This window comes from Semicossyphus pulcher, unplaced genomic scaffold, assembly GCF_022749685.1.
Source record: "Semicossyphus pulcher isolate SPU_LCO1_2020_fin unplaced genomic scaffold, fSemPul1.0.p SCAF_23, whole genome shotgun sequence".
Taxonomy (NCBI): Eukaryota; Metazoa; Chordata; class Actinopteri; order Labriformes; family Labridae; genus Semicossyphus; species Semicossyphus pulcher.
In genome coordinates, this window is record NW_027211697.1 from 15,840,170 (window position 1) to 15,866,099 (window position 25,930).

Sequence of the window (25,930 nt, forward strand, 5' to 3'; positions counted from 1 at the left end):
TTTCAGCTGATCCAACATTCCTGAACGTAGCCACTATTGATGTTACATCCAGAGCGTTTCAGGTTACAGCACGCGGACAGGCAGCTCATACTGGTGCACGGGGACACAGAGGCAGAGCGCGCGAGGGCACAATGTGGGTGAGTAGTAGCCAGGTGTCTACAATCACAAATATTATTAATAAACTTACCGATTGAGAACATCATTACATGCTGCATACAGTGTATTGTAACGGATGCTGCATTTTGCTTGCACATTAAATATCTTTATGGCTCCTGTGCTCATGTGACGTTTAGTTTTGATAAACTTACTTCATTATTTATTACGTTTCAAACAGACATACTTCCGTTCTTTTGTATTAGATTTATTTTGAATGTGGTCTGACCTCTCAAACTTCTGTGGGCTATTACAAAATACGTAACGGAAGATACTCTGCCTTTATAGCATCATAGGAATTGTAGTCCGCATTCGGGTCCAAGTGTTTTGTCGACTCTGTTGACACACTACATTACCCAGAAGGCTAGGTGTTCATACGTCAACTGCAATCACAGTTGTATCTCCAACATGGCGTCGCTGGGAAGGAGGCGCGGTGTCCCAGTAAGCAGGGAGAGGTCAGTTACTCCACATCTTGGCCATTAAACGAAAATGTTTTCATATGATAAATCATTTTATCGATGTCATCATTCGCGATGTCCAGAACGTGCATATCATTGGAGATTAAAGTTAAATGCAAACACGACAAGCCAGAATTTTATTCCATGGTTAGCTAACGTTAGCTGGCTAACGTGTAAAGCTAGCTAGCGTTAGCAAGGAAACAAACTAGCTGCTCATGTGATGTTTTGGTTATTTCACACGGACCGATCAACTGTCGGAAAAGTTGACTTTAGCCGAGGGCTGGTGGGATATGCCTCGGCTAACATGCTAAACAAACTTGGCTGAGCTAACAGTGTTGTCCACTGTGTTTGTCGACCTGTCCTGAAAGTAAATCGGTCCTCAACTTAGCTTGCCAGTCCTCTAACTTTTCTACAATGAGAGCGAGTTAGCCAGTGTTATCTAACCGACGCTCAGGTACATAATGTCCCTTACACGTTAGTCCTGAAATTATTCTCACTAGTGTCCGATACGCCATCAAATTCTTTAGCACTTTAGCCCACGTTCCGCTGTCTTTGAAGCTGAATAAAGCCTGGTATGTTACGTTAGCTAGCTAGTCAGACATTGAGGTTTGCTTGTCAACATGTTTGGAAGGCCTCAGAGTGTTGACACTGACCCTTAATCCAAACTTTATTAAAAACTGAAGGTCCATATAAAAGGCTGGGCAATTCATTTCATACGTTCCATATAAAAGCACAATATAATGTCTTGGTTTGAAATGTAAAATGTATGTAAATGTCTTACAAAGAGACAACTGGACTGTGTGTCTACTGAGCTGGGATTGGTAGCTAGGAGTGCTACACCTGGTGTTTAATAAAACCAAGATAATTTATTTTTTTCCCTAAGTCATCAAATGAATAAAGAAAGATTTCTTAAAACAGTTTGCAAAGTATTGACTCCTGCAGCCACAAACATTTCATTGATACTTCATCACCTGGGTCGCTGTAGTATTATTTTCACAGCATCATTAGAAGCTACTTGAATATCTGTAAACTTGCTAGTTTATTATGTTTAAACATTATCTACAAATAAATGAAAAATAACAGTTAACAGTGATATAAAGTTTTAAAATGTTATTCGATCAACAAAATTAAATACTTAAGTGCCAGTCGTAAATTGTTGAGTTGTTTGTTTCAGATTCACAGTTATTGTTGAAAACAATTCAGCTCCTGAAATGGTCATACACAATGAGTCAATTGAGGCATTTGTGAATTAATGTAAAAGAAAATGCAGCAAATTAACTTAACATTTGGGCGGCTGTGGCTCAGTGGTAGACAGTCGCTTTCAATCAGAAGGTCGGAGGTTCGATCCCCAGCTCCCTCAGGCTACATGTCGAAGTGTCCTTGGCCAAGACACTGAAACCCATATTGGGTATGAATGTAATAACTGATTGACACTTGGGCACTTTACGTAGCAGCCTCTGCCATCAGTGTATGAATGTGTGTGTGAATGTGATATGTAGTGTAAAAGCAGCTTTGAGTGGTCGCAAGGACTAGAAAAGCGCTATATAAGTACAATCCATTTGAAACAGTTGAAAAAGCTGATTATATTAGATGTTGACTTTTATATATTGTAGGGCCCCATTAAATTAACATGGGCTTCATAATGATAGAACAATCTGTGTACACACACTCACCACATCTAATACTCTGGAGATTGTAGAAATCAAGTTTACATTAAAAATGGTTTTGTTTTAATTACATCTTAAAGAGGAGCTGACCTTGAAAATTGTTTTATTTAACTGGGAAGACACTTCGTAACACCAGTTACCGTTTAAAAAGATATTTCAATAAACACACAAGGCAGAGAACACAGACACCAAGCCTATGACTAAAGACTAAATCCAGCTAATGCATTTCTAAGTTACATTATTTTTACTTTTTAAAAATCTTTCCAAGCTGTACATGATTTACATGTCAAATGTTGTGCACATGCCATCCTATTTTATTTTTTTAAATATATAACGTACGCATGGTTAAGATTACACATAGTGATATATATTAGGGCAAACCTGCGTATCGACTGAATCATGTTATGCTACTCTATTCTTTCTCACTGTTCCTTGCTGCTTTGTCTCTCTGAACAGGGGAGTGATGGCGGCGACAGACTGCTACATTGTTCACGAGATCTACAATGGGGAGAATGCGCAGGACCAGTTTGAGTATGAGCTGGAGCAGGCACTGGAGGCCCAGTATAAATACATTGTTATTGAGCCCACACGCATCGGAGATGAGACAGCCCGATGGATTACCGTGGGCAACTGCCTGCACAAGACGGCTGTGCTGTCAGGCGCTGCTTGCCTCCTGACGCCCCTTTCACTGCCCGTTGAATACTCGCGCTATGTAGCGTTGCCTGCTGGCGCCCTCAGTGTGGCCTGTGCTGCCCTCTACGGAATTTCATGGCAGTTTGACCCCTGCTGCAAGTACCAGGTGGAGTACGACAGCCAAAAACTCTCGCGGCTGCCCCTGCATACACTCACCTCCTCGACGCCCGTGGTTTTGGTACGCAGGGATGACATCCACAGAAAGAGACTCCATAATACGATAGCACTGGCTGCCCTGGCGTATTGCGCCAAGAAGATCTACGAACTCTATGCGGTATGAGTGCACTCTAAAGAGGGTTTAAAAACCAACAAAAAAAAGGAAAAAAACAAACAAAAAAACAGAACCTATCCACCCCCAGATGTAAGAAAAGTGGAAGTCCCGATCAGGCCCAGCAGTTAGCTCCACACATGTGGTGGGTGCTTCCATTTTGAACTTTGATCAGAGGGATATAGTTAAAACTAGAAGGAATTGTTTTTTCCCTTACGTTTCCTTTACTTCTATGTGACAACAGCAACACACTTATCTCTGTAGTACCCTTGCGCCTCCCCCCATGCGCCCTCCACCTGCATTCTTGACACAACACTGGCTTGTGCACAAGGGTTCGACAGCAGTTCCTCTGGACTGAATCGTATTGGAGTTGAAACGGACCGACATGTTTTGAGTATCAGGCTCTTTCCCCCTTTCCCTCGTAGTTTTACTGTACCCCTTTCTTGCTGATCATGCATCACCCTTTCATTAAACATTAGGATATTTCAAACTCACTTTTCTGTATTTTATTTTACTTTTTTCATTAAATGGATTCTACATACTGTCCAGAAAGAGCAACGTGCTGCAACTTATTTGAGATTGTGTCTTGTTCATGTAGAATTTCTTGTTTAAAAGAGTGAAAGTAAGATCTTATGTGACAATGCTGTGTCTCAGTGACCTCTACTACTACTACTTTTGGAAAGTGACATTTCAGACATGCTGCTAATGTATATTACTTTAACATCCAGTCAAACCCTAAACATTGAAATTCAATATAAAGGCTATTTGACACTAAAGATTATAATTTCACACCCAACTCTAATTTAATCTCGTATATGTGAACAAAGAGTTGTACAAAGTTTGGGGTCCCAGGAGGAAGTTAAATTATCATGAGAGAATAAATGTGGATGAAGAGAAGGATGAGTTGTGATATAATGAGAAAAATAAAGTGGAATTCAGATGTGAATTACTCTCAGAATAACTGTGTCAAGGGCACTCACATCTTGAGAAGTGTCCTTGGAATCACTTTCCACACACTTGGATTTCTTTAACAGCAACAAATTAGCAAATTAAAACCTGTTACGGTACGTCTGTTCATAAAGAGACTTAAAGATAATTTTTTTATTCCCTGAAAATCTCCATTAAACAGTATATCTGACATTAATCCCACCTGTTATTTTATCACCAAGTTAAAGGTATTTCAGAAAGTAGTGTGAAGAAACGTGAGCAGACAGCTGTGATTCTGTCAAAGTCTTGCCTTTACTCCTTCCCGATATGCTGACATCGGTTTCTGACACAAGCAGGGAACTTGTAACTTGTTTTACACTGGTTTTATATAAACATAGCAGGGATACTACTTCAACTTCAGTTGATGGTAGAAATATTGCTCTGTGGGTATTGACAAAAGCCATCCTGTTCTGACATTTTAAAGAAGGTGCTTTTATTTAACCTTAGCATAAGGTTGCTAACACGAGAACGAATGCATAGTTTGTTAATAAATGTGCAGACTGTGAAAGCAGCTCCTAAAAAAAGATATCTGGACTGTTTGCTCAAAGATCTGCTGAGCTCTTTTGTTCACATTGACTTTGACAAACATTCGTTTTAAATTTGCATAAAAAAGAATGCACACAAAACTGTTTCCTCTCACCAAACACATTCCTGTCTGAGATGAGCAAAGGCAACACAGAAGCAGAGGCCTGAGTGCAAAGGGGGACGGCCTGAAACAAGGGCATCAGTTTTGCTGATTTGAGGTCAGAGCAGGCTCATCACCTGTCAGCCGACACACAGGAGCAGAGCTGATTGACAGACTGGCCGTTGACCAACCATTTTAGGGTGGAAATGCTGTCTTGTGGCTTTGTCATCATGATGAAGACTTATTCATTAGGATGGCTGTATGACAGGTCAGGTCACTATTGTTTAGGAAGCCTGGAGAAAAATGTGTTCAAAACAAAAACAAAGGCTCTTTTTAGGGTAAAGATAGAACTTTGTAGTTTTTATTTTGGTGATTGTGTCCTGATCAAGACAAAGAAAAAAAAAATTATAAAGCACATTTGTAAATATAAGAAAAAAATAAAAGAGTAACTAATGTATTTGTTTTTGAGACACTCAAATGCGCAAGAGCACTTATTTTGTCTTGCTTAGTCAGCCTACTGGTTTCCCAAAACTTCAACTCCCACAATTCCCAGCGGGGAGCACAACCGTTAGCGCTTCAATGCTGCATTTAGTGCTCCTAGGATGGTCCCATGTCCTCAATTGGCAAATCGTTTTCTTTTCCTTTACACACTATAGTGTGTTCACGAGCATGTAATATGTAAACAACATGGATGCTACAAAAAAAACATTTTAATAAAAGTTACCACCCAATATTACAAACAAATCCCAAATAAGCCCAAAATGACCTCAAGTTTAACATTCATTTGGTCCACCATGTTTCTGAGCGGTTCCAATTTGAGGGAGCCTTCTTGTGGATTTTCCCAGTGGGAAACTCATCTTTCCGATTATTCCGACACCACGTGAATGCAGGGCAAGAAACGTACTCCTGTCGTCGGTTCCTCCCGTCAAAAGAGTCCGGAAGTGCTTAGAACACGGACACACGCTTCTGTTTTACAGTACAGCAGCTCAGGTGAGCTCCAACTATAAATGATGCAATGTATAAATAAGTGGTGTATTACGGTGCTAAAGCTAGCTAATGATAGCGTTAGCAACGTCCTCAGTCATTGACTTAGCTGGGTGGTGCACACTAAGCTAACTGTGTTGTAGCTTTAGAGGTTTTAACATTAAGCCATTATCATTTGTTCACTCATTTAAAGGTGAAAGCAGACATTATCATTATTGTAAACAAATGCTAAAGATAAATGTGCATTTAATGCCACATTCACGCAAAGAAGAGAACTGCAAACTAGTTTTTTTAAATTAAACATTAGATATTGTATATTTGGCTTCAAAACTCTTGCCAGTGTCATGTCTTAAAATTGAACGCATAGTTAAAGTAGGTGTTTTGCATGTCAGCAAATAATGTTATAGTTATTCCCTGTTTGAAGCAGACCTGGGTTCAGTGACTTCTCTGTACAAGAGCAATGGATTTGAATGTTGTTATATCTAACTAAATGCTTTGAGTTTTTGTCTGCAGGTAGCTTTTCGTGGAGCAAGTAGGGTGGTTATCAGCCATGGAGCGAGTGATGGGAGGAGGAGGGCTTCAGATGGTTTTAGCAGGTGCAGGGGTCTGGCTGCTTTACAAGATCCTAGTCCGCCTCAGACCAGGAGCTGCTCTGCAGGATGCTGTGGTGGTCATCACAGGGGCCAGCTCTGGACTGGGGAAAGGTCTGCCTCCTGCTTGTTTATTCTGCATTCCATCATAAAATGTATAAAGCTCAGCAATGTTGCCAATGCCTGGTCTCTGTGCCTCAAAAGTGACCAGCAAAGTCTTAAATCAATTCTAAAACTTACTGGTAGTACAGGTGTGTTAAAACAGGAGTCGTGTGGTCTTCACACATTTCTGAGTTGAAAAAGCGGGTCTGTAGAACTTGGTACCTGCTCACCAAAGGTCAATCAGAAAATAACTTTCTGCTCTTTTTGTGTTGCAGAGTGTGCTCGGGTTTTCCATGCTGCAGGTGCTCGGCTCGTGCTGTGTGGACGAGATGCAGCTCGTCTGCAGCAGGTGGTCCAGCAGCTCACAGCGAGCTCAGCCGGCTCACAGAAGCAGGTGTGTTCACTGCTTATGGTCTCCACCAGATCTCCTGCTCGGTGTTTCTTTTTTGTTTATTATTTTGTCTTAAATCAAGTATTGTAAGCATAAGGTTACTGTGGTGTGAGGCAGGTTCCTGTTTTAAGTTCAGAGCACCTACAGTCATAAACATACATAGAGATTAAGTTAGGTGGTGTTACATCGTACAGGCAGTGGAGTATGAAATAATTCTGTTCTCTTTGTCCACGCAGACTCACACTCCCCGCACTGTGACCTTTGACCTGGCTGACTCAGAGACGGTTGATAGAGCTGCAGAGGAGATCCTGCAGTGTTATGGACACGTGGATGTGCTCATCAATAATGCTGGAATCAGTTACAGAGGAAACGTACTGGATACACACATTTCTGTTCAGCGAGATGTTATGGAAACAAATTATTTTGGGCCCATCGCTCTGACTCAAGGTCAGTGACGAGAGCAGAATATTAATTTTTTGTCTCAGGATATTGTGTTGTTTTACGTTCAGAGGTGACAGAAAATGGACATATAAACACCAAAAGAACTCTTCTCTCCTCTCATCCTCACAGCTCTCCTGCCCTCCATGGTTCAACGCCAAAGCGGCCACATTGTCGTTATCAGCAGCGTCCAGGGAAAGATATCTATTCCTTACAGATCGGCCTGTAAGTTTTCTTTACTCGATTCATGAAAGGAAACCAAAACCTAGCAGGTTATTTTTTTCTGATTAATTTGAAATGAAGCAGGACTCTTGTTTGTTCTCACTGTGCCCAGACGCCGCCTCTAAGCACGCCACGCAGGCTTACTACGACTGCTTACGGGCAGAGATGGAGCGCTTCGGGATCCCAGTGACCGTCATCAGTCCAGGGTACATCAGAACCAATCTGTCGCTCAACGCCGTCACAGGAGACGGATCCAAGTACGGAGGTGAGACAGCGAACTGTGTTTACACCTTCAATAACACAAACAGTGAGACAAATGTGCAGCTGTAGATAGAAGAAAACAAACACACAGACGACAGCAGATGTATGTAAACAAAACAATGATTTCTCACTTCAGCTCATCACTGTCAGAACATGCAGGATGTAAAGTAAACATCTGATGAGAGCTGCAGGCATGTTTCCAACATGTCAGAATACTCCAGTATGTGTGATCGCTTTACAGAAGACACGAGAAGACATTAAGACATCATTCAAACAGAAGTGTAAATAGACAAATAAGCTTGAATGGAACAAATGAGAATAAAAGTGTTAGACAGAAAGGATCTAAAGGAGGAGTGTCCTGTATAAGTCGACCCTCTGACTCTGGTTTCATTAATGCATCTTTCTTTCAGTTCTGGATAAAACCACGGCGTCGGGTTGGGACCCCCGGGACGTGGCACAGGCCGTCCTGAAGGCCGTCCGTCACAGGAGCAAAGACGTCGTTCTGGCGGGACCTCTGCCCAGTCTGGCTATCTACCTCCGCACGCTGTGGCCTGCTCTGTTCTTCAAACTCATGTCCGCTCGCGCTCGCAAGGAGCACAAAGCTAAAGACGAGTGATGCAGCAGAGAAAAGGCTCGGGGGGGCTCATGTTAGAGGACTGAAAGGTGAACCAGACTGTTAAACATGGAGGACACATGGAGGGGAGGTGTGAACGGTGTTGTTGTTTGCAGCAAAACCAGCCGGACTGAGGTAGGCGGCCCACAATTGCAGCGATTTGTATGAAGAAGAGTCACATGATACAACAAACTCTTTTTCTGTGAGCGCACGCAGAGCCTGAAGAAGAAAGCTGGGTTAACAGAGAAAGTTGATACACGTCAGTTATCTCTGACTGGAGTTTAGGACTGTCGAGCTTTCTGACTCAAAGGAAGCCAGGTAATGTCCAACTTGCTTTGTAGTTCAGCTCTTGAGACATTGATTTGGTTCACAGATAAAATGCTCCGAATGAATCCTCCAAGCAAATTTAGATGTTAATACAGTCAGAACATCATCCTGAAACCTGCACTTCACTTTAATGACAACAGATGAGATTTAATGGGGTCTGTTTGTTGTTTGGCAGAGGATCTAACCACAACACTTTCTACTGTTTCAGACTGTCAACGCACTGTTTCTCTAATAGATGTGGTGCAGCATGTTTCTGAGTCAGTACTGTTCCATAAATGCATGTTCAAAACACATGTTGTTAACACATGTAGAGGAAGGAAAAACTGTCCATCTGTCCAGAATAAAGGGAAGAGTCAAGTTGTTTTTATAGGCCGGATGGATTTCCTGTTTGACTCCAGTTTTGTCACTTAATTACACAGTTTGTTTATTGTCATGCACTAAAACAACCCCCGAAAAACGGACAGGACTTTAACTTTTGGTAAAAACCCGAAGGCCATAAACACTCCTCGTTAAGTTTGCATTTTTTAAACAATACTTATAAAATGTTTAAAGCTCAGTAATATTGTCTGGTCTCTTTGCATCAATTCTAAAACTACTGGTAGCCAGTACAGGTGTCTTAAAACTTACTGGTAGCCAGTACAGGTGTGTAAAATCTTACTGGTAGCCAGTACAGGTGTGTAAAATCTTACTGGTAGCCAGTACAGGTGTGTAAAAACACTCCTTGTTAAGTTTGCATTCTAACTGGTTTCACACAACGAACGGAGAACGAGCAGCTTTTATAACTATCTTTATACACAGAATAAAAACACCTTTTACAAACTGAAAACTTTAAACAGGGTTTCTCCTTTTTAGATGTCATCTTATTTTTAAGTTAAACAAACACTTTCTGAAATGTTAACAATAAATAGTCCAAATAACAATTTACATTATGTTACAAAAGAATACTGGAATCGACATTTGTACAAATAAATTCCTTCAACAGAAAAAAACAAAACCTGCTGTTTCTTCTTTAAGAATCATCCTCATTGTTTTCTAGTGTGAGAAGATGAAACCTTTTAGAGTCAAAGGAGGCGTTTAAATCCCGTTAGTGGAATGACAACAGGAGCTCTTTTTACACTCAGGTGAAGTTCAACATGTCGATGAGACAAAATGTTCACAATACTGCATTCTGATGGTGCTGGTTATTGAAATTCAGAGAACGACTGGATGCAATGAGTTTGGACTTCACATGATATTTGCTTAGAACAACATTACATCCTCAATTCGGTTATGAAACCATGTTTGAACAGTAAGAGAAGGCAGTTAAAGCACCTTGAAATTCTTCACATATAAAGTATGGAGACGTTGAAGGGAAAGGGAACATTTCTGAAGCCAATCATCTCGACATTTGCCTCGTCTTTCTAGTTCACCAGGAACCAATCGAAAGGTTTAACTTCTACTACAAAGCTAGTAAAAGTCAGAGAGGAGCGTCGACTATGGCTTTAGTGTTTGAACTTGTTACTCTGACTGCTTTAAACGGAGTGTAACACTTCTGGGAACTTTCAGTGGTAACTAAAAATTTCTGAAAATAAGTCCTCAATGAAAACGAAGATGTGTTCTCATTGTGGGAGAAGGTGCAGCAAACGGCTCAACGCGCGTCTTTAAAGTTTTAATCATTGTAACTGAATGAAAAGACTCAACTGCTGCTGCATGTGACTGAAAGCTGAACAGACAATAAAGAGTTTGGGTTTAACTAAAGTGAGACCGACTGCGGGAAAGCAAATCAGAAGAGAGAAGATAACCGATATTTCTTCTTCACCTGTAGACTACAGGAATCTCTATTATCTTCACAAACATTATAAAGTGATGAGAATATTATGAAGCGACTGGCAATGCACAATTAATTCCAATTCAAGGGTGGTAGCTGCAGATGATCACATCTGTAGAGCTGCTGGTCGACCACAAAAAAAGCTGCCGTTTTGCATGAGAACGTAACAAATGACGAACCCGATTCCACCCGCGCTCCTCAAATGTGTCCAGAAAAAGCTGAACGGATCAAGAGCATGTGAAATAAAGGGCAGCGTGAAATGATGTCACTGCTGGGTTGTGCTCTACTTTTTGCAACTGAACTGAAAGAAACACAATGTCTCACCACTTTCAACCTCTACCTCGCTGCCATTACTTTAAAAGTCTCCCTCAGGCAGCTGTTTGCCACCAGCTGAGATCTGAACTGCACATTTTGGCGGATTTACACATTTTGCGGGTCGATGTGATAGAGTAGAAGACACACACACACACACACACACACACACACGCACACGCACACGCACACGCACACGCACACGCACACGCACACACACACACACACACACGCACACGCACACGCACACACACACACAGAGCAGGAAGAGACGTAAAGTTCAGTGAAAAGATCTTGTTCAGATATGGCATAGTATTTTCCTTTTCATGAGGTTGTGTTTTGTAAACGCATTTGTTTTCTAAAGTGTTTTTTAAAGGGCATTTCACCTTGAAGGAACAGTTCAGCGAGACCAACTTATTTGAACTCGCCTTGAACAAAGGTCAAAGTTCACCATTATTATTGCACTTTTACAAACAGGGCAGGGATGGCTTTAGGGGCTCGGCCTCTCTCCACAGCCCGTTTCTCTCCAGAGAAGGAGGGACAGCGTCGTGACGGTCCAGGCAGAGAGGAGGAACCTCTCCTGTCTCTCATCCATGAGATGGACGTGGGTCAGCAGGTCGGTGTCCTCTCCTCTTCTCAGGGCGGTGGGGTGGAGGGCTCGGTCACAGCCAGCTCCTGAGCCAGGTCGTTGAAGCGAGCGATGTAGTCCACGCTGCTCTCACTCATCATACAAGCAAGCTGGGAGTCCATCTGCAGAACAACCAGAGAGCCTTCAGTGAATTATAGCAAAGAGAACTGAAAAGAGAAAACAGTCCCTTTTCTTTCAGGGACGTCTGGAATGTAAAGGATATGAATATTCAGACGGTTTTAAAATCTGCTTATTGGCCTCCTAATTGAATGTTCAGTCTGTAAAAGATACGGCTCCATTCAGCACAAAAAATAATAACGGGAAAGCAGCGAGGCCCTGACCAAAGATTTAAATAAAATCCACCAACAGGTGGTAGATACTCGTATGTTTTATCTGCAGGGATCAGGCTGTAAATAAAGTCCCGGGGACTTTTTCTACAGCCCATTAGGTCCTTGCTTCAGGGGAAGAACTTTCTGAGAGGACAGGGACTTTGGGGGCGGGACTTGCAGCGCTGAACTTCTCTGATTGGTCGAGTATTTGAAGCATTCAGGAGACTGACAGAGCAGCAAGAAGTTTAATCGTCTGGATCTGTTTTTACACCATGCTACAATATCAACACTGAGGAAGTAGCGTCCATCAGCTTCACTATTACACACCAGTAAGACACAGCTGGGGAGAGTGCGTAGGATGTAAGAAAAAGGCCTTAAGCTATGTTGTAGCTGATTTGTTATACATTTAAATGCAGCTGTGCTAAATTTGATTGATTAAAATAAATGACACAGGTGTGACCTCTGTAAACCTGTGTAAGACAGGTGTGGCTTTTCCCTCCATCAGCATGTCCTAAACTTCATGAGTCTTTAAACCTCAGTGGAGACGCAGACAACAGTGAACTGGAGAAAGCTTACAGTCTCTAGAAAAGAGGCTCCTGGGACTAAAGGTACTTTTTGGCAGGAAATACAGCTTTTGTTATTATGTGGACAGAGCCATGTGACCTTTTTTCTCCTGGTTCAAGTCTTAATGCTAAGCTACGCTAACCGGCTGCTGGCTGTAGCTTCTTTAATTTACTGTACAGAGATGAAAGCAGATTGAATCTCATCATCTAACTCTTTTGGTTTCTCAAAGTGTTGAACTATTTCTTTAACAAGTACGCCGAGTTTTGGCTGAAACGTGCACATTTGTAAAAGACTCATTACAAACACTCATACTCACTTCTGCAACATCAGGAAGGCCACGGGACTGAAAGGAATCATGGGAGTTGCAGTCCAGGAGACTAGGACCAAGCAAAGCTGTGCCACTGGAGGGGCCAGAGGGGGTTAGGGTGGTCCGCCTGCCCTTATCAGGAGAGACCATGCTGGCTGCAAGGAGGAGAGACAAACAGAGACAGTAAATAGAAGAGCCGTGCTGCTTCAGTGTTATTGCAAGCTATTACGTGTTATTTTACAATTGTAGTGAGTTTTTATTAAATTATGTTTATGTTTATTAAAAGGAGAAAAGACCCACAGAGGAGGCATCCCAGTGTGGAGTCAGACGAGTCGCTGGGGTACCACTGGGGGTCGTGGCTGGGCGATGGGATCCAGCCTCTGGACGGGCTGACCGAGGGAGACGAGGCCAACAGTTTGGAGCCGTCGTTGTTGCTCAGTTTGGCTGGAGAGAGCGCGGCCTCCTCACCTGCAGCCCAACAGGCAAACAGCCATTAGATTACACACACACTGTTCAGTAAGCCTGTACAAGTCGTCTCACAAGTTAAGTTGGCTGCATGTCCACATATTTTCGCTCAGCATGCTTTAAAATCTGTTCTACATGCAGCACAACCTCTCATGAGATCACAAAACCATCATCTCAGTTAAACAAACAGCGCTCCAGTATAAACACGTTAATTTGATTCTCCCAGTTTCCAGATAAACGTCAACATGCAGGGTGTAAGTGTACGCACTGTAGTGAGCAGAGTTGATGGCGAGTTCGATGATGGAGTCACTGATGTGTGTCTGAGGTTCTCCGGGGGCCAGAGCCTCTTCAGGGGGGCCGGGGAGGGAGATGTCCAGGAGGGAGGCGACACTGGGGGGAGAGAGAAGAGAGTCCCCACCTCCGGTCGCTCCAGGAGACGGAGGAGGAACACCATTCTGTGGAAAGAACATGTTGCAACACTTTATTAGGGTGGATTTGTTAGATTTTCAAAGTTTAATAAAATACTACAGAGAATCCACAGGTGAAAGGAACAGCTTGATTAAGCTGTTCAACGGTTTGCTGTAAACAAACTTCTCATAGATTTAGCTTGGTTAAAAACAGTGGCCTGGGAGATTGTTGGGCGTCCTGCAGGAATAAAAGAAATAGAGAGAAAAAGGGGCCCGGAGGAGCATCTACAAATCCCACTGTCATCTTTCAGTATTAGCTGTAATGTTAAAGCCATTATGCTGTTTTCTAACACACCTAGAAATACAACTCTGCATTTTAAAAATACTAAACAAAACCTGAACTACCATGTATGTTTGATGTTATTCACCACAGTGAGAAGAAACTGTTCTGAATGAGTTACTCCGACTCCTGTTAGAGTAATCCCCCTTTCCCAACGAAATTAGCGCGTTGACGCAGGTTTCTCAGACCCGGGAAGACCCGCTTATAGACGCTGATTGTCTCTTATCTCATAGCCAGTGAAGTATCTTCCCGTCAGTCTCTTTTCTGCTGCGTCACCGCCTGACGTCACAACCGCGCCAGAGACAGGGTTAGTAACCAGTGAAGATGTTACGGTGGTTAGGTCTTTACTGTATCTGTTACTCATTCAGTCTGTGTATCAAACTTGGCGCCGACAAACTTGGAACGTTGTTCGAGCGCTGCTTGGACGGAGACGGGTGGAGTTTGTAGCTGAGATGACGAGGAGTCGCAGAAGTTACCGACGGAGCATAGCATCGCGGCGGAAAAGTGGCGGAGATTAGTGCGTCGACATGATCGGAGCCGAGGCGATAATTACCCGGGTCGACTGCAGAGTCATGTGACCCGGGTCTGAATGCCGATTGCAACTTTTCCCACGAAGGAAAAAAAACGGGTGTTCACATTTTGAGACTAGTGGGAAAGGGGCTTCAGATAAGTCAGTCATTAGTGAAATATATGCTGCTGACCTCAGGGACGTTGTGCTGGAGGAGTTGAGGGTCTGGTTCAGCTTCAACGCTGGGCGTGGAGGCGAGCAGGTTGCCGTTGTCAACAGAAGGAGAGTTGGGCTCTCGACGGGGGCTGCCGGGGATGATTCCTGCAGACTTCGCTGCCAGGTCAATGGCACCTGAAAAAGATGCAGTTTAGAAACACGGGATTTGTGCAGACGGATCTTAGTAAAGAATTCAACTTATATATATAAAACTTAAAGCAGTGGAGTTTGGAGTAGAGACTACTGGCTTTTCTTTTATAACCTGGTTTCACAGCTTCACAGTCTGAACAGTTTGGTTCAAAATTTTTCTGAGATCACAGGAATGAAACAAAGAGATCCAAATTCCTCCAGAAAGCAGCAGAAGTATTTTTGCTTGTTCTTGTTCTTGCAGGTGAATTTTCTCTGTTGCATCAGGTTGTCGTATGTTTTACCTGCTTGTACAAGTAACCTCTATTCTAAATCGTTCATTCCCTCTGCGATCTGTCAACTGAATGCTCCTTAAAGCCACAGAGACGGCTGGGAACCATTGATACCAAAGAAAGAGCACACCGGTATCTTAATGTGCTTTTTGAAAATGAACTGGAGGATAAACAAGAAAAAGTTCAACCTCACACATAATAACAACATAAACTACACTAACTAGAAAAGTGTGATAATTGAACTGAAAATAATAAAGGTTATTTAACAAAAGCAGTACATACTGGAGAGCTGGCTGGCCGTCGCAGTGCCGGTCGCAGCAGGGGAAGCTTTGGACAGGAGGGGGCGGGTGGGAGGAGCCAGCCGTGTGTGGATTGGCCGGAAGGATCCAGTTCCTGAGGGAAGAAACAGGAAGTGAGACAGAGAGAGATTAGCAGAGCTTTTATTAAAAAAGAGAAATAACATTTTGTCTTGTACCAAAAGCACAGAGGACAAGTGTAAAAAGTTACAATCATTTAAAACATGTCCATTTTCTGCTGACTATAGAGTGTGCTGCTTAATCCTGATGTCGGAGGAGTACCTGTGGCGGAGGAGTTGGAGAGGATGGAGAAGGAGCAGACATGCTGAGGAGTGTCTCCTGTAGTTCTGGGTAAGAGTGTTCGCTGTGGACGAGACAGAAGCAACTGAACATTATTCACAGTTTACATTTACAGTATTTACAGCGCTGACACCACAGAACAGATACGTGAAAACATCTTCTTCTCTTACCTGAACTACAAGTGGTTTCCGAAGTTGTCTGTTTCGAGGTTTTCTTTGTCTGGAGAAGAGATCAGACTGCATCTGCAAAAAAAGCATATCGGCATTTGTGCACATTCCTGTGTCAACGATTTTCTAATTTAGTCTGAATCACATAAGGTGTTAAAAATCAAGCATCGCTGTGTCTTACACTGATGGAGTCGAGCTGCTGTCTGAAGGCGAGCTCAGCCTCCTTGTTGGGGGAAAACATTCTGTTGTGTCTCGAGCTGTTGGGGGGCAGCGTGGTGGGCACTGCGAACACACCACCCTCTGAGTCGCTGCCTGCAGTCGACCCGAGAAGAGAGCGGGGGAGGTTTCGTCCACCTGAAGTCGGAGGAACAAGAAGGATATGTCATGTTAGAAGGGCAATTATTACTATTAAGAGCTTGTAATCACATCTATAGATCATGAGAGAGACCTGGTACCTGAGGCGACGTTTGGCAGGTGTAATCTGGCCCCTCGGACAGACGCCTGCTGCCGGCCACAGCTGGGGCTGCGCACGCCCGGTATGGGACCCTTCCCTGGAGGTGTGATCGCCTGGTTCTGCTCCTCCTGCTGGGTCTTGAGTGGTGATGTGGCAGTGGAGCAGAGCTCTGGTGCCTGGAGGAGACGACACATAAAATAAAAACAATCAGCTCTAAATGAACCCCTCTAAAGATCTAAGGTGTTCCTCTGTGTCATTATAATCAGAAAGAGACTGTATTGGTGACTTTGTATGTTTGAGTCACCTTCATATGTTTTTTGGGTGTGGTTTCCAACAAGTCATCTTTCCACCACAACGACAAACATGATTTTATCATTTCATCATGCGTTTTGTATTTTTTATGTGAAAGAAAAAAATCCAAAATAGACCAAAAATAACCAAAGATACTACAATGCCCATCACTGCTAAATATCAGCTGACAAAGAAAAAATCTAAACATTTTTTGTGTTAAAGTCTAATCTATCTGTGGACAAGTTCCTGTGGATGCATCCTGTACACTGCTATGATAAAGGACCATATGTATCTTTATGCCACTGGGATGTTTAAACACATCTGACAACCAACAACAACTCTGTGAGAGGTCATAGTTTGTCCCTACCAAAGGTTTAGGGTTGACCTCAGTAGCAACCAGCTTGAGCAGGCAACGCAGAACCCGCTGTGTCCTGTGGGGTTTGGGCGGGGCAGAGGTTTGTCCGTCGTCCTGGTTGAGTGAAGGACCTGCAGCGGGCTGCCACTCGTACTCCAGCTGAAGCTTGCCAGGCTTCCCGGACATCAGGTAGAGCTCAGCCAGGGTGACGTTCTCTGCGTCACGGGCGTTCCAGCCCTCCTCTCTGATCTGTTCCACAGCTCGCTCCTTGGGAGCGGGTGCAGAGCTCTGTGACATCCCCTCCTCTGAGCCTCCACTCGCTGGGGGTTTAGATGGAGGTGTCTGGTTGGCCTCTGGGGAAGACGTGCTGGCGTTCTGCTCCTCTTTGCACTGGTCCGATGATCCCTCTGCACTACTACATAAATTCTCCATGCTGGTTGTTACTAAGCATCCACTGGCCTCCACACCAGTACAGATCTTTACCCCTTCAGCGGGTCCCATCCTGGTGCCCTCTTCCCTGGGAGCAACTGTTTGCTGAGTGGAAGTGGGGACAGAAGACGATGGAGGTTGCCTCTCCTCTACCATTGATGAACTGTCTTGTAAGGGCTCAGAGTTCAGGGAATCAGTTCTTCGAGCATCACCCATTACAGTCACTAATGCACCACCAGCAGTAGGAGCACCCGTCCCTCCCCGTCCAGCTTTGGTGCCAGTCCGAGATGCTGGACCCGAGTGAATACCCAGAATCTGGGCAGCCGGCAGTTCCTTGGCATTAGGCCGGTTCTTGCCACTCTCCAGCCAGTGAACAGTGCAGGATGCCTTGGAGTGAACCACACGTGCCACTCCGGGTAGTGTGGTCAAAGTGCTGCTCTGAGCGGGGAAAAGAAAGAGCTCCTCCTGCTGGGATTTGGTGGGAGAGGCTGTGCTGGACTGTCCGGCCTCCAGAGCCTCCCTCTCCATGAGACTCTTGAGCTGAAGCATCAGTGTCAAGGACCCAAACAGAACTGAGAGGAAAAGGCAGAAAATGTCCCCTGAAATGTTTACAGCAGAAGTGCAACAACCCTGCTCTAATTCACAAACAAAGAGAGACTCTCTCACTCTGTGCAAAATAAATTGCTGCAAACTGAATGATGTTTGAAGGATACAATCCGCTGGTCATGGTACGCCCACTTCTGTTTCAGATACTCGATGAGGCTGGAGACTTTCCTGTGGAGCTCCACCACCATCCTGAGAAGACACACAGAAAAAGTTCATAAACAAGCTGCAGCGGTCATTTGAGTTTTACATGTTTTAACCCACTGACTACCAATACATCTATTTTAGTTCATTTGATACAAGAGACAGCACAAATTAACACATGGTAAAAAATGTTAGAAACTGCTTCCTGATGAACAGAGACAAAAAAGGCTGACAGTTTAGTGATGGGAAAAGAAGCAGTAGTGAGATAAATAGAACAAATATTATAACGAAGCAGCAAATAAAGATAGCAACAAAAAAGAGACTGTAGAGCAGACTTTGTATGTTAAATCCATCTGTTGATTAGTTATACCCCTTTCCCACTGAAATTAGCACATTGACGACCTGCTTATAAATTCCCATTGCCAGTGAAGTATCCTCCTTTCAGTCTCTTTTCTGCTGCGTCACCGTGTGACGTCACAAACGCGCCGGAGACAGGGTAAGTAACCAGCGAAGATGTTACGGTGGTTAGGTCTTTACCCGGGTCTACTGCAGGTCACCCGGGTCTGAATGCTGAATAAAACCTTTTCCACCAGTGGGAACGCGGCTCAAGTGAAAGATCTTTAAGTAAGGCCGACTGGCTGACGGCGACAGAATAGAGCCTTCTCTTCTTATATACTGTATGAGAGAGGCTGCAAGTGGCAGCAGAACCAAATCATGTGTGACTATATATAAGTACAACCAATCTTATGTCATAGTCTTGTGTTATTCAGTGGCAAAAAGGCATGATTTCTTAAAATGCTTGATGATGCGTTCATGCAACCTCCAACATCTGAAAACTGGGATTCATTTTCCAGACAGCGTTGCATTATTGAGCCGTGCTGTCGGAAAACAAACGCATACTTGAATCAAACGTCTGCTGTCTGAGCACTCTGACAGCAGCGAGCTTTCAAAACATTATGACTCGACAATTACAAACTTGGAGAACCAACAAAGTGTTTTAAATAGTCTGATTTTTTTTAGCAATTCTGATACTGCTGAAAAATGATTCACATGCATTGATGGATGATGCTAACTGCATAAAAGCTGATTATAAGACATTTATGTGTTATCATATAAAAAAATATTTTTCTTTACAAAGTCCTCTCAGAAACGAGTGAACAGGCATGTCTGACCTGAGGCGAGGGTTGTGGGCGAGGCTCTGAACCCGGGCCCAGGAGTGGTTGCTGCGCGGTTGGAGCTCCACTGCGACCTTTAAGGGGAGACGCACCGGCTTCTGGTCCTCCTCGTCACTCACTCCTGCAGGGACACAGAGACACAGTGAGTACAAAGATCTTTTAGGAGAGGGGGTCAGACGCTTTCCAAGAGTGAGAGCAAGAGCCCAGTCAGAGGGTTTCTGAGACAGTAAAAACAAAAACTATATTTAACTTTTGAAGCCACAAAAGTACAACATGTGGTGCAATGCAGCTGACAAAGTTCACAAGTATGCTTTTGCAAATCTCCATGCTTTATTATGTAGGAGGCAACTGAAGGAAAGGAGCCTTCGTAGGTTATGAAGAGGAACAGAAGAAATCAGCAACATGTTTTGTAGAACTCTGAAAGGCTGAATATAAACATTGTCTATAACAGAAAGATGGCAGTTGTAAGCAGTGGGATTCTAACTTTCCATCTTTGGTTGGATTTAAATGCTTTCTCAAAGTTTGCTAACTGGCTGTCATCGAGGGGTAAGATGGCAGTTGGTCGGACCACTCATCTCCATCATCTCCTTCCTGCTCCTCCTCCTCACTTTGCTCCTGCTGAGTAACCATGGAAACGCCACTAGCCCACACGCTGCCATTGTTATTGCCAAAACCCCGCCCACACAGACGCTGAATATTGCACCATGGTTTATATTTTCAGCGCTGATGTTTGTTTACTTTCTACAGTACGTAGAGAACATGTGAGGGGTCTGTACATGAACATGCTCACCATCGGGGTCACAAAGTTTCTTTAGTGCTCGGCACATGGGAGCTTTGATCCGCAGGTTCCTCCCTTTGGAGCGCACAGTGGTGGCCCTGCTCAGACAGACACAACAGCAGAGAAGACTTCAGTGATTCAGGATCACGTTACAAACTTTCAGAGGAATACTTTTGTCAATCTGCGTCTTTCACAGATTAAGAGACGAACAATTTAGTAGTAGACAAAAAATTTTTTTTTTTACAATACTGTCGCCTTGCAGAAAGTCATGTCGTACAACATAAAGCTACTATATATTCCTTTTACTTATCAGTCAGTGATATCAGTGGCCAATTTGTGATAGAGATTCCTGATTTTGGCGTATTTCATCCTGACCTCACACTGATTTAGTCTCTCATAGTGAGGGGGAAAGATTATCTGTGTCGTTCGAACATACTTGACAATCTCAGATGTGTGCATGTAAACACTTTTTGTGACATTAACCATAAAAACTGCGTGGAGCATTTTCAGTGTAACTATTGACTTACCCTTGCTGGATGAGTTCGTTGAGCTTTGCCACGTTCTTATCATCCATTACTGTCAAAGACAAAACACAAACCCAGAGAGACGTTTACAACACGGTCCCTCAGGAGCAGCTGTCCGCTCATGACTGGGAGCATGCAGTCTTTAATCACGTCCCTTGTGTCCCAAACTAACAGCAGAAAAACACTCGCTCGCACAACATGCATTAAAAAACACATGGACGGCCTTCACTTACATCCTCCAACTTTTTTGCGGAGCTCGGCGTAGCAGATGAGACCGTAGAGTTCTTGAGAGGATTTCTTCAGCACTCTGGAATAGACTGAGAAGAAACACACGGCTGTTTAACAAAGTACTGTATAAACTTCAGTGTGGGAATTGCTTAATAAATCCCCGGAATATTGATGACGACATAGAAAGCAATAGATATTCATATTCTCTTGATTAACACAAACAAACACAAAACTTTCCCTGTTTCCCTCCCACGTGAACAAACCAAGATATCTATACTGATAGATGAAATCTGAATATCTACGCTTTGTCCTTTGTCAATTAAATAAACTGTTAGGAAATACTGGGTGGATAATCTAAACTAAAGCCAAAAAGTTAAATTAAACAGTTGTATTGGAGATAACAGGATAAGTGAGACACAAGAGATGGCCAAGTTACATGTCAATATTGTAAAATGAAAAATGTGCATGTGGAGCTCCAACTAGCAGAAATAAATACTCTTCTACCCTTCAGCTTTCACAGACACAAGTCCCACCTGTTCTTGGTTGAGAAAGATAAAGGGCAGCTCACCACTGGCAAAGTCGATGTGTTTGGAGATCTTGTGCCACGTCCGGTAGTAGAAGTGGCGGACCTGCTCCTTGTTCTTCACCATGTTGGCTGGCTTGCCTCTTTTCTTGTACTTCATTGCGATGTTGTTCTGGATGGCCTCAAAATCCTTCCCATGCTGGAGACCGCAGGAGCAGAGATCGAAGAAGATGTAAAAAAAAAACAAGGAGAAATCTTAATGTTTCTAACATAAACAAAGCCAACACTTTAAAGCTTATCTGTCTGGATCCTCCCTTTACCTCGTAGAGACCTTCAAAAAAGCTGTTTTTGTCCTCAGCGCTCCAGGACTCCCACTGCCGACGGGCCCTCTTCTGGTTTCCAGCTTGCTCCTCCTTCTCAGCGGACCCTTGGCCCTTGGAGGTCTTTGACACTCCTCCTGCAGAGCCGACCACAGGCCCTGACGGACCCACTGTCCCGTGAGAGGAAGAGCCGTTCTCTGCTCCTGTGTTACACAGAAACAGCAAGCCCACAAATCCATCAGCCATGAAACAATCACATAAAGAAACAACAACATCAGAGTAAAAAATGCACTGCTTAAGCCAAATGTTTTGTTAGAATGCTCTGGCTGTTTTGTGTAACATTGGGTGGAAAAACAATTGTAGTTCTGAGGTGCGTGGTTTGGGAGATGTTAAAACACAACCACACAAAGCCACCCACCACCATTACCCTGCAAAAACCTGCAGAGCTTCCCCTCTGTTGTTCAGCTCTGGCAAGAAAGCAGGAAAAGCAATCAGTCCCCACGGCCAGGTCCACAGTACGACGGTCCAAAACCAACTCGTGGTGGGCTCCAATGGCCGAGCTCCCCCCCAGCACAGAGCACAAAGCCAGCAGGCATCAACACAAGCACAGAGGCTGGTGCTGTTGCAGCAACTGTAGATTTTCAGCCAAAATGGGTGTTCATTTACAGATGCAAATGAGTGGCTGCTCACAGAACCCACCTTGAAGTGTCTCTTTCAAAATAGATGTGGACCAATATAGCATCCTATCAAAACACTTCTGCAATCTAAATATAAATTTGATGAAACAATCACGGCCTCTTTATCCTCCCAACAATAACAACAAAGAAACGTCCAGCCAGAGAGTGCACAAATTCTTTAAGAAACTGTAACTGAAACTGTAAATGTTTATTTCGGGCTGCTCTGAGTCTCATTCATTTAAAAATGCATTTTTTATATTGTCATTAAAGAGCCACGTAATAACACACACTGATACAATTCAGCATTAAGGCCTCAACCAATCTGTGAGTGAGGAATTAATTAATGATTGAGAGAGACGACTACAGGTTTGGTGGTGTAGCACTTCAATAACAGGCTCCTGAGTGAGCAGAAGCCCCCTCAGTAAACAGGTCAGACCGGTGGCATGAAAAACCAGAAACAAGTCATTTACATGTATACAAGGGAGAATTTTAAATGTAATAAAAATGGCAAACTTGTGTGCCTTAAAGTCAGTAATTAATTGTTATCTTTAAGATTTTGTGTTGACACTTAATTTTACTTTTACTACTCACCAGTAACGGTGTGAGATTTGACAGATGAGAATACACCAGAAAGGCGTTCATGGTGAAAGTGGTACAGAGGATTTTTTATTTTATTTCTGAGATTTCAAAAACATAATAAACCTACTTGTTAGATCAGTGGATCAAGTCAACCTCGTCCTTTTTTCTACTCCCTAAAAAATATTGCATACAAGCTTAATTAATTGAGAGCAGCTTTCCTGTCTTGTTTTCATATCCATGCAGAAATACTTTACTACTGAACCTGTAAATTATTCAACCTACATTTGACAACAACAGTCACTACAGCCTTGGGTTTTTTAAAACCACAGTGGCATATTTTTAAGATATTGCCACTGAAAAAGGTCAGATGACAGCCTGATTGAAATGCAAGTTTTTGTCTGTGACTCTCCACAGAAAGTGTTCACAGTTTGGTGTCACTGAGGTTGGAGCAGCCAGAGTACACCAGCAGCAGCACAGAGGGAACATCCAGCAACACAAACAGCATCGGTGTGCCCACCATCACTGATAAACTAACACAGTGACACAGTTACTACTGAGGACAGACCCCCTTCTAATCACACCCATACACACTTTTCCCTGAGCCGGTCACCTACGGTACCTTTCGATTTTGCCCCGCCGTGTCCATTAATGGTCGAGCCGATTGAATCCTTCCGGATCCGTTTGCTCGGAGGTCGGACGCTTGATCGCAGAAAATGATGCTGGTCCTGACACGGAGGGGCGGGCTCCGCTGAGGTCTGGGGATGCTGGGTCGAGCCCAAAGCGGTTCGGTTCGGTGGAGAGGCGGGGAGGACCGGAGCTGAACCGGGGCTGAGAGCCGTGGCTGATGGATTAAGAATCTCCACTCCGTCGTCTCCCTTTGTACTGCGCTCCTCGCTCGCCTGCTCTCCGCTCTCCTCCTCGTCGCAACCTTCGGGCTTTCTGGACGGATTCCTCCTCCCATCGACACCGATCCCCTCCCTGGAGCCCGGTGTCATGCTGCCAAAACACATTCAGGGACAAATTGTCACATTAGGAGCAAAGCGGTGTGCAAAATTAACTTCTAAAGACGACGTTCACTGTCTCTCAACATGGCCGCCGCTGTTTGTTTCAAATCCCCTCTCCAGTCCCGACAAAACAACACCAAAATTTTCAATTTAACGTCTTCCGATAAATTATATTCAACAACTAAAACAGTTAAGTAACTGGCGGCGGTGTTATAACGAGTGTCTATGGGCTCAAATTGGTGTTATTTTAGGTGAAATTTAAACTAAATTCAAATGGGAGCGCTTTTCAGTTTAGCGCCCTGCAGAAACGACAACGAAACCCCTCGGTACGTTCGACCTCTAAATAAAGTGTTTATTTCTAACATTATTTTACCCATTTTCGTGTTCTTCGGTACCGGGCGACGTCTTCTTTCTTTTCACCATGAGTCCGACCGGTTAGATTGAAAAATACTGATCAAATTGAGCATAATAAAACCGAGAGCGATCCCTCCGCTTTCTGCCCTCTCCTTGCTCTGCTTCGACTGAGCTGAACTCTCTGCGCAGTTCAACTGTTTTCTATCAGCAACAACATTACTCCACGCTTCTTTACAAACAAGACATAAAATCATAACACCTCTGTCAAATTATAGATATTTTCTACATGCATTGAAGAAGATATTGCAATAGTTCGTGTCAGTTGAGCTCATGTGAAACGATAATCATAGATTGTTTTATAAACCTATGCGCAAGTGGACTTTGCTTGTCACTACGTCACTATCGCCTGTAGAAATGATGTCTGTAAAACAATTTAATTCATATATATCCTGTGATTGGAAGGCTTTGCAACAATACTCTATTTGCACACGTCACTATCACCGAATACAAATAGTATATCATACATCAAAATCAGGAACAGGTATAATGCGTCCAGTGCAGATAAAGAGCAGGGTGTGATAAATTGTATAAATGTGATTTACTGTGTGAACATCACAGGATTTATAATATTATGTCTGCCGATTTTTATACACTGACCATTTGTGTCTTAATGATTACAAAGATGACAGTGCATAGAGATGATAGAAAGGAAAAGCTAAACAAAGAAAGATTAGAGACGTGAGCAGCTTGAATGTGACACTGATTAAGGATGCCCCCCCTTCTGCATTCCGACACAGCTGTTTTGTGTCATATAAGCGTTATAAATCAGACAAATTTAATCAGCAACACCATATAACTGATCTAACAGCTGTGACAACATTGTTGTGACATACTGAAGTCGAGTTAAATATGTACGTGCTCTGATATGAATCTTAAACTTCATGTTAAAGTTAACAGGTGTCATTGGAATTTGACACTCAGCGTGAAAATGTCTTTCATATGCAACTTAAAGTAACTATAAATCTTACAGTATCATACCTAAACCCTGTCCACAGAGTAACACTACATACAGTATTTCCAATGCAGATGCAGCCTAGTGACTACAGCAGCCTAACCACTGGCTGGTATCGAAGGTTGACGATAATTAACAAGTACAAAGTGTTACGTTTAAAGTTATTTTTTACTTACAGCAGTCGTTTACTTTGTTGTAGTAGGCTGCATTACACGTATACAACAGTTCTCTACATACTTAACGTGGAACCTAGCATGGCTGCTCAGGTTGGCTAGCTGACGTTAACGCTGTGGCAGTCAAACAAGCCATAACGTTTTAGAAAGTCGTTGTAACATAATGATTGTTTTATGTGGAATCTCATCAAGCGTGTAAGGTGGGAAAAACTGTCAAAATTAAGAAATTACCTGAAATGGAAGCCTGATGGTGGTATTCCGAGTCGAGACACAGGCTAGCATTGCTAGCTTACGGCTGCCGTCCAGCTTGTTACCGATGACAGTTCCTGCGGTTCGACTGTCCACGCGCGTAGTCACACCTTCTACAACTCGAAAACAAACCATGTGATTGGTCAGGAGTACACGAGGACGACCGTTAAAACTTGATTGACAGAAGGCTACGCCAATTATTACTGAGAGAGAT

At 43.4% G+C, this 25,930-nt stretch overlaps 3 protein-coding genes across 3 annotated transcripts; 2 read left to right on the plus strand and 1 right to left on the minus strand.

Moving 5' to 3' along the window:
• The first annotated feature begins 529 nt into the window (after positions 1-529).
• tmem11 (transmembrane protein 11) lies at positions 530-4,295 on the plus strand. Its single transcript, XM_069674579.1, has 2 exons — positions 530-608; positions 2,735-4,295. Exons 1-2 carry the CDS (start codon positions 562-564, stop codon positions 3,249-3,251), a joined length of 564 nt encoding a protein of 187 aa, XP_069530680.1. The 5' UTR covers positions 530-561; the 3' UTR covers positions 3,252-4,295.
• A 1,500-nt stretch (positions 4,296-5,795) lies between these two features.
• dhrs7b (dehydrogenase/reductase (SDR family) member 7B) lies at positions 5,796-9,762 on the plus strand. Its single transcript, XM_069674491.1, has 7 exons — positions 5,796-5,841; positions 6,349-6,539; positions 6,803-6,921; positions 7,155-7,365; positions 7,489-7,581; positions 7,691-7,843; positions 8,250-9,762. The coding sequence occupies exons 2-7, from the start codon at positions 6,386-6,388 to the stop codon at positions 8,453-8,455; spliced, it is 936 nt and encodes a 311-aa protein (XP_069530592.1). The 5' UTR covers positions 5,796-5,841; positions 6,349-6,385; the 3' UTR covers positions 8,456-9,762.
• Positions 9,516-24,428, minus strand: cramp1 (cramped chromatin regulator homolog 1). Its single transcript, XM_069674490.1, has 20 exons — positions 24,302-24,428; positions 23,544-23,920; positions 21,669-21,871; positions 21,394-21,547; positions 20,831-20,914; positions 20,601-20,649; positions 20,086-20,171; positions 19,293-19,416; positions 18,087-18,168; positions 16,957-17,913; positions 16,300-16,474; positions 16,026-16,198; positions 15,848-15,919; positions 15,660-15,741; positions 15,364-15,474; positions 14,640-14,797; positions 13,460-13,646; positions 13,027-13,194; positions 12,736-12,881; positions 9,516-11,648 (listed from the first exon to the last, which is right to left on the minus strand). The coding sequence occupies exons 1-20, from the start codon at positions 24,349-24,351 to the stop codon at positions 11,535-11,537; spliced, it is 3,552 nt and encodes a 1,183-aa protein (XP_069530591.1). The 5' UTR covers positions 24,352-24,428; the 3' UTR covers positions 9,516-11,534.
• Positions 24,429-25,930: the final 1,502 nt, after the last annotated feature.